Source organism: Oncorhynchus nerka, linkage group LG12 (assembly GCF_034236695.1).
Source record: "Oncorhynchus nerka isolate Pitt River linkage group LG12, Oner_Uvic_2.0, whole genome shotgun sequence".
Classification (NCBI taxonomy): domain Eukaryota; kingdom Metazoa; phylum Chordata; class Actinopteri; order Salmoniformes; family Salmonidae; genus Oncorhynchus; species Oncorhynchus nerka.
Window position 1 is genome coordinate 34,722,847 of NC_088407.1, and position 8,591 is coordinate 34,731,437.

An 8,591-nucleotide genomic window follows, 5' to 3' on the forward strand; every position below is an offset into this window, starting at 1 on the left:
GGATGTATTCATTAGGCACCAAATGGAAGAAAATTGAAAAAGGGAGGGGCTACTTAGATTTGTCCAATAAGAAATACTCATTTTGTTTTAAAACATTTACAGTTGTGTGCCCTAATGGATACAAATCGGAATGACTTACACAATATTCACTAGGCGTAAGTTCAGGCGCTCTAGTTCTTTGCATCAGGTGACTTGCCCATCCCCCTGGATCATATGACCGTGGTGTCACAGATGGTGCTAATAGTGCTTGAGACCTGTTTGATTCCATGACATGTTTTACTAGCTTCCTCCTTCAACAATGGTTATTTACACAATCTTGTCCTCTCCCCTGAACGGCTATACACAGGAAACAGAATACAGTACTTACAGTGGGGGTGAGGGGTTGAGGTACTGATCAAGTACAGTTAAAACAATCTAGAAATCTACCTATGACAGCAAAAAACAATCCATACAAAATGCCATCTTTAGACCTATCACACTCCATATATCCACATATTCATTCAGATCAGACGGCTATATCCTGAAGTTATATTGCTCAGGTATTGTCACGTAAACGCATTATTATATGGCTCTTATCAAGATAACAGCCTTCACAGTGCATTATCTCAGCCTGGCCCATGGAAACATTCCTTAGTCTCATAGGACAGGGGTTTCTGGGCCTCTGGTGAGAATGAAAACCTGGCACCTGTGCTGATTTAGGATTTGGAGCCTCGGTGTCGTACTGTTTATAAGGAAGTGACTTTGCACTCCTACAGCAGTCTGTCCGTTTGTTGGCGTGAGTGTGTGTGACATTTGGAAGCATGAGGACCTTCGTGTTGTTGATGTGCCTTGCAGTGGGCTGCCTGGCTCAGGCACCTCATCCGTGCAGTAAGTAAAAGACAGAGAAATGGTATTGTAAATTGAGTTGTTAACCTAAGAGTGTGTTATGAATGCCTGACCCCCAGTCAAAGATTAGCTCCTGCGTACAGCATAGTCCTGATTTAACACCTTTGCATTGTACTGGAGGCAGAGCAGAGCTGTAAAAGTCATGTGATGGCAATTTAAGGTGGATGTTTTCTATGTTTATAATGTATATTCCACTTTTACGGCTAAATTGGCCGTTTAGCAAAACAATGGATAAATGTTTCACTTGTTACCAATAAAACACATTTCCCTTGCTCAGGGTCTCCCCCTCTTCTGACTGGAGCCATGTCAGTGGTAAGTCTGTTTGTTTCTCCATAGTAGGTGGGAATATGGGAGTTCCCATAGCAATTCATTTTATTTATCTGTAATTTTACCAGGTAAGTTGACTGAGAACATGTTCTCATTTGCAGCAACGACCTGGGGAATAGTTACAGGGGAGAGGAGGGGGATTAATGAGCCAATTGTAAACTACAATAACATCAGAACATTTTGACAAATACTATAAATATTTAGAAAATCTTGATATCCTGCCTTATATACTGAACAAAAATATAAACGCAACATGTAAAGTGTTGGTCCCATGTTTCATGAGCTTAAATAAAAGATCTGAAGTGTTCTGTATGCACAAAAAGCTTATTTCTCTCAGATTTTGTGCACAAATTTGTTTACATCCCTGTTAGTAACAATTTCTCCTTTGCTAAGATGTATTTTATTTTACCTTTTATTTAACTAGGCAAGTCAGTGAAGAACAAATTCTTATTTTCAATGACGGCCTAGGAACAGTGGGTTAAATGCCTGTTCAAGGGCAGAATGACAGATTTGTACCTTGTCAGCTCACGGGTTTGAACTTGCAACCTTCCGGTTGCTAGTCCACCGCTCTAACAACTAGGCTACCCTGCCGCCCCAAGATAATCCATCAACCTGACAGGTTAATGCTGATTAAACAGAATGATCATTACACAGGTGCACCTTGTGCCGGGGACAATAAAAGGCCACTCTAAAATGTGCAGTTTTGTCACAGAACACAATGTCAGAAGTATCTCAAGTTTTGAGGGAGCGTGCAATTGGCATGCTGACTGCAGGAATGTCCCGCAGAGCTGTTACCAGAGAATTTTATGTTAATTTCTCTACCAACGTCGTTTTAGAGAATTTACATTTACATTTACATTTAAGTCATTTAGCAGACGCTCTTATCCAGAGCGACTTACATCCAATCGGCTTCACATCCGCAGACCACGTGTTTGGCGTTGTGTGGGCAAGCGGTTTGCTGATGTCAACGTTGTGAACAGAGAGCCCCATAGTGGGGCTATGGTATGGGCATGCTTAAGCTACAGACAATGAACATAAATTGTATTTTATCGATGGCAATTTCAATGCACAGAGATACCGTTCCAACAGGACAACCACCCTAAGCACACAGCCAAGAGAATGAGTCCCATTGCCGTGCCATTCATCACTTCATGTTTCAGCATGATAATGCACGGCCCCATGTCGCAAGGATCTGTACATATCTGTACTCGCCAGACATTTGTACTCACCAAACATGTCACCCATTGAGCATGTTTGGGATGCTCTGGATCGACGTGTAGGACAGCGTATTCCAGTTGCCGCCAATATCCAGCAACCTGGCATAGCCATTGGGGAGGAATGGGATAACATTCCACAGGCCACAATCAACAGCCTGATCAACTCTATGTAAAGGAGATGTGTCGTGCTGCATGAGGCAAATGGTGGTCACACCAAATACAGACTGGTTTTCTGATCCACGCCTCTACCTTTTTTTTTAAAGGTATCTGTGACCAACAGATGCAGATCTGTATTCCCAGTCATCTGAAATACATAGATTAGGGCCTAATCATTTTTTTCAATTGACTTATTTCCTAATATTAACAGAAATTGTTGCATGTTGCGCTTACATCTTTGTTCAGTGTGTGATATATACAGTGCATTCTGAAAGTATTCAGACCCCTTACCTTTGACACGTTTTGTTACGGTACAGCCTTATTCTGAAATGGATTCAATTGTTTTTTTCCCCTCGTCAATCTACACACAATGACAAGGCAAAAACTATTTTTTTTTCAGACCTTTTTGCTTATTTATGAAAAATAAGGATCAGAAATAACTTATTTACATAAGTATTCAGACCCACTGCTGTGAGAGTCGAAATTGAGCTCAGGTTTATCATGTTTCCATTGATCATCCTTGAGATGTTTCTACAACTTGATTGGAGTCCACCTGTGGTAAAATCTATTGATTGGACATGATTTGGAAAGGCCCCCAATCTATTTAAGGTCCCCCAATTGACAATGCATGTCAGAGCAAAAACCAAGCCATGAGGTCGAAGGAATTGTCCGTAGAGCTCCGATACAGGATTGTGTCGAGGCACAGATTTGGGGAAGGGTACCAAAACGTTTCTGCAGCATTTAAGGTCCCCAGGAACACAGTGGCCCCCATCATTCTTAAATGGAAATGGCCAGAAGGAAGCCACTCCTCAGTAAAAGGCACATGACAACCCACTTGGAATTTGTCAAAAGGCACCTAAAGGACTCTCAAACTCTGGTCTGATGAAACCAAGATTGAACTCTTTGGCCTGAATGCCATGCTTCAAGTCGGGAGGAATCCTGGCACCATCCCTACGGTGAAGCATGGGGGTGGCATTATCATGCTGTGGGGATGTTTTTCAGCAGCAGGGACTGGGAGCCTAGTCCGGATCGAGGGAAAGATGAAAAGGGTAAAGTACAGAGATCCTTGATGAAAACCTGCTCCAGAGCGCTCAGGACCACAGACTGGGGCGAAGGTTCACCTTCCAACAGGACAACAACCCTAAGCACACAGCCAAGACAATGCAGGAGTGGTTTCGGGACAAGTCTCTGAATGTCGTTGAGTGGCCCAGCCAGAGCCCGGACTTGAATCTGACCGAACATCTCTGGAGAGACCTGAAAATGTGCCATCGACGCTCCCCATCCAACCTGACGGAGCTTGAGGATCTGCAGAAAGAGCCAAAAGAGGTGCGCCAAGCTTGTAGAGTCATACTCAAGAAGACTCGAGGCTGTAATCGCTGCCAAAGGTGCTTCAACAAAGTACTGAGTAAAGGGTCTGAATACTTATGTAAATGTTATATATATATATTTTTTTTACAAGAAATTCTAAAAATCTGTTTCTGCTTTGTCATTATGGGTTACTGTGTGTAGATTGAGGGGGGAAACTATTTAATCAATTTTAGAATAAGGCTGCAGTGGTGTAAAGTACTTAAGTCGTTTTTTGGGGTAACTGTACTTTACTTAACTATTTATATTTTTGACTACGTTTACTTTTACTAAACTACATTCCTTAAGAAAATATTGTACTTTTTACTCCAAAAGTTACATTTTGAATGCTTAGCAGGACAGGAAAATTGTCAAATTTACACACTTATCAACCAAACATCCCTGGTTTTCCCTACTGCCTCTGATCTGGCGGACTCACTGATCACGCATGCTTCGTTTACAAATTATGTTGGAGTGCCGTTGGCATTCCGTAACTAAAAAAACAAGAAAATGGTGCCATCTGGTTTGCTTACTATAAGGAATTTGAAATTATTTATACTTTTGATACTCAAGTATATTTTAAAATAAACGCTTTTAGACTTTTACTCAAATAGAATTTCACTGGGTGACATTTACTTGAGTCATTTTCTATTAAGGTATTCTTGCTTTTACTCAAGTATAACAGTTGGGTACTTTTTCCACCACTGTAAGACTGTAACTTAAGAAAATTAGGAAAAAGTCAAGAGGTCTAAATATTTTATGAATGCACTGTATATACAGTATACGAAGAAAAAAACAGAAAATACAAATTTGGTTTAGAAAATATATATATGCAAATAGTATATGCTATATATCTCACATTCCTGTCTTTTCAGGCAAATGAGAAGGTTAATGCATATGCAAAATACGACTATGACGCGTTAGGCGAGCGTATCCGCTTCAAGGAGATGGGATCTTATGAGAACAAGACATTCGGCCTGGATGCCCTTCTGCTCTTCAGAGAGGTAACAAACACTTATTCACAACAACAACCGTGTATTCAATACAACATACTTGTACACAACTCACAGCCATGCACATTCAATTTATTCATATAAAAACAGAGCTACATTGTTAGAAAAATAATGGTTTCCTACAAAAAAAACAATACGCCTGCCATGAAACAGATGCTTATCATTCCCCAACGTCTTCCAGGGCGTCATGTATACGATTAACCACAAGAACCGTACATGTAAGAAGGAGAGGCTGAATAAGGAGGACTTCCACCCCATGGAGATCCCTGCAGATGCTGCTCTGCTGGGGCAGGTGATCCTAGGGAGCTCCTCTGGTCCAGGACAGGGTCTGCTGGTCAACACCTGGTATGGAGAACGTGCAACCCCAACTGGTGGTAAGGGGCATGGCATGCAGTTGGTTTAAATGTTGCCTTTCATTTGTGAGCTTCCTCTTACTGAGGAATGCCAAAATCAAATGTAATTTGTCACATGCGCAAAATACAACAGGTGAAATACAACACCTTTACTGTGAAATTAGTTTTTTTTAAGTAAGATAAAATTGCTAAATGAACTAAAGGCAAAATAGTAACACAATAAAATAACAATAGCGGCTATATACAAAGGGTACCGGGTTAGTCGAGGTAATTGAGGTAATATGTACAGCACCAGTCAAAAGTTTGGACGCACCCATTCATTCAAGGGTTTTTCTTTATTTTTACTATTTTCTACATTGTAGAATAATATGAAGACATCAAAACTATGAAAGAACACATGGAATCATGTAGTAACCCAAAAAGTGTTAAACAAATTCAAATATATATTTGAGATTATTCAAAGTAGCCACTCTTGACAGCTTTGCCCACATTTAGGCAGGTTACCTTGGTGTTCTAGGGCCCAGGCACTATGGTGGTCTGCTTGAAACATGTAGGTATTACAGACTCGGTCAGGGAGAGAATCATTCCTAGCAACCTTTTTTTTTTTAATGGCAATTAAGTTTTGTGATTTTTGTGTTCTCAAATCAAATTTCTGCTCCCTGATCTGATTTATCAATTTAATCTTCAGGTAAAGACAAGTGGTTGAGCACCTTCACTGAGTTTGGCTGCATACCTGTCAGCACTACGTACTACACGGACAAGACTGGCTGGGTGCTTACAACGTAAGTGTGTATATTATTGGGCAGTGTGTAAAATATGACTGGTTTTTATTTTTAAATGGCTGAGTTTTTGCTCTACTGACAATGCTATAATAGTCATATTTGACATCAATATGTAGTATTGTAGGCCTATGTAGTGTTTGTTACATATCCTCATTCTGAGGAACTTCCTCAGTCCATTTTGTGCTCCAAAACATTCAAAAGAATGTCTTCAGTAGCTAGTTTGACACTTCTGGAATCATCAAAATCCATCATTTCTATATAAAAGTTGAATTATTAATGATTAGTACTTTCATAATTATCCCGACGCATGGATTTGACTTTTATTAAATCTACAGATAAGATATCCATTATGCTATGTGATAATTCTGTTTATTTCTTTTCACTTACAGCTTCTTCAACATTGTTGTTGGGATCGATGACCCCCAGCAGTTCTTCCCTCCTAAGTTCTGTCAGGGCGCTAAACTGGATGCGACTGCAGATGCAGCTAACTTCTACAGCATTTTTAAAAACATAAACTAACGGACCAGGTCTTTCATTTTCTTTTCTTATGAGATTTTCACACAACTATTGCTTATTTTTAACCTGTGATAAATGTTTTAATGAATTTATAAATCATTATAAAAAGGGATAACTCATTAATGTATAAGAAAAGGGTTAAACCATGAATTAGAAAAAAATTCCAGTACTGACCATGTAACATATGTAAACATTTTACCTTTGACAAATGTTAAATTGCTTTCCTTAATACATATAGGCCTTGGAAATGTAAACTTGCACTGTGAACTGTCCTTCTGAATAAAATGTCAAGTCTACAGTAATTGTTCTATAGTATAGTTGGGCAGCTCTTCACAAGACCTCTGTTCATATCGTGTGTAGACAAAGAAAGAAATGTGTGTACATCTTTTGTCTAGATAAAAGTTGGTCAGTTGTATCAAGAAATGAATTATTTATTACAGTCACATCAAATATGTTCACTCCCTGAATACACAGACATACACAAACAACTATCTACTGTGCTACAGGATGAGCTGTAACTTGGTAGCAGTAATAAGTTACTCCCCTTAACTCTCCCACCTCCTGCACCCCCACATCGGCAACCATCCTCCCCAGCTCCTGGCCCTCTTTCTCCAGCCACAACATTCTGGCATCAGGGTCCTCATCTGAGAACTGAAGGAGAGACCCAGAGTCCCTCAAAACCTTTAGGCACTGCTTAAGCACTTGACTGGCCTTGGCTCCACCTTCCCTCGACCTTAGCAAGGCATCTATGGTGCCCTTGTCTAGAATGAGGTCTAGGCTCTCAGAACCAAAGTGTTTGTGGAGATGAGTGCAGTCCAGTTCTAAGAAGTCCAGCTTAGAGGAAGTGTTCTGAGGTTGCAGGGCTTTGGTTTCTGTGTGTTCCTGCATAAGGCGCACCGCGATAGCGGAGATGTCAGCACAGGTCACCTGCACTGGCCAGGGAGAGTATCTGTATATGCAGGGTCCCAGGGCAGAGGTACCACAACCCATGTCCAGAACATGTAGGGCATCAGAGTTGTGCTGTGAATGCAGCATAGGCAAGATGAAGTCCCGGATTGCGTCGAAACCAAAGAACCACTCAAAATTCTTGAAGTTGGTTGCCTTGCTGTTTTCTGTGTAGAACCGGTCCCATGTTGCTTTCTTGTCCATGTTGTTGATAAGTTCAGCTACAGAAGTAGGGACAAACGAGGGTGAATGTCAGGAAGAGAAAAAATACATACTAGCGGTATTATATTTTTGTCAGTTCATGAGTTTTCTTAAAATAACATTTCATAGAACAAATGAGAGCGCCTAAAATATTGCTAACGTTAGCTCGATACTAACAATGAGTATCTAGCTATGGTAGCTAACTAAAACTTAGCTGTGGAGATTAGCACAAACAAGCTAACTTGACCAACCTGTGCTCAAATTACATTTCATCAGTGAACGGGGGTATTTGCATACAAAAATAAAATGCATTTGAATGTAACTAGGCAAGTCAGTTAAGAACTCTTTTTTTTTTACAATAACGGCCTAAGTTACCGGGGAGCAGTGGGTTAACTGCCTTGTTCAGGGGCAGAACAACAGATTTTTACATAGTCAGCTCGGGGATTCGACCCAGCAACCTTTCAGTTACTAGTCCAACCTGCCACCCAAAATCAATGAATCAATAGAGAGCAAGCCACTGTCTAGCTGTATATAGCAAGTAAGCTAGCTAGCTAGCTTGCAGCCACCATAGAGGTCAACTATTAGCTAGCATTAAAAAGCCATGCGTTAGTTTGCATCAACTCATTTTACAAGACCAATAAATTGAGACATACTTGTCAGACTGGAGTGGTGCCTTACACGTATGTTTGCAATTAACTTCCCTAACCTCCTTGGCGACAGGAAGTTTAAAATCAGCGCCATGATTCGTATCTCTCCTAGAAATTCTCCCTCAAGCACTGCTGAGCAGCAAGCTACCTGCTGTGTGCGCAGTGGAGGGCAACTGAGCATGCGTCGACCATGGCAACAAGTATG

General features: G+C 40.7%; 2 protein-coding genes across 5 annotated transcripts; one reads left to right on the forward strand and one right to left on the reverse strand.

The window, feature by feature from the left end:
* Positions 1-750: 750 nt before the first annotated feature.
* On the forward strand, positions 751-6,889 carry epdl1 (ependymin-like 1). The gene is made up of 6 exons (XM_029674707.2): positions 751-867; positions 1,163-1,197; positions 4,805-4,933; positions 5,124-5,316; positions 5,984-6,077; positions 6,467-6,889. Exons 1-6 carry the CDS (start codon positions 801-803, stop codon positions 6,594-6,596), a joined length of 648 nt encoding a protein of 215 aa, XP_029530567.1. The 5' UTR covers positions 751-800; the 3' UTR covers positions 6,597-6,889.
* On the reverse strand, positions 6,587-8,581 carry cskmt (citrate synthase lysine methyltransferase). Of its 4 annotated transcripts, none has more exons than XM_029674706.2 (2): positions 8,418-8,581; positions 6,587-7,759 (listed from the first exon to the last, which is right to left on the reverse strand). In XM_029674706.2, the coding sequence occupies exon 2, from the start codon at positions 7,740-7,742 to the stop codon at positions 7,086-7,088; it is 657 nt and encodes a 218-aa protein (XP_029530566.1). In that variant the 5' UTR covers positions 7,743-7,759; positions 8,418-8,581; the 3' UTR covers positions 6,587-7,085. The 4 variants fall into 4 exon arrangements, with proteins under 4 accessions (XP_029530566.1, XP_029530564.1, XP_064881595.1 ...); XM_029674704.2 differs by having other exon boundaries at positions 8,393-8,580; XM_065025523.1 differs by lacking the exon at positions 8,418-8,581 and adding an exon at positions 8,115-8,359.
* Positions 8,582-8,591: the final 10 nt, after the last annotated feature.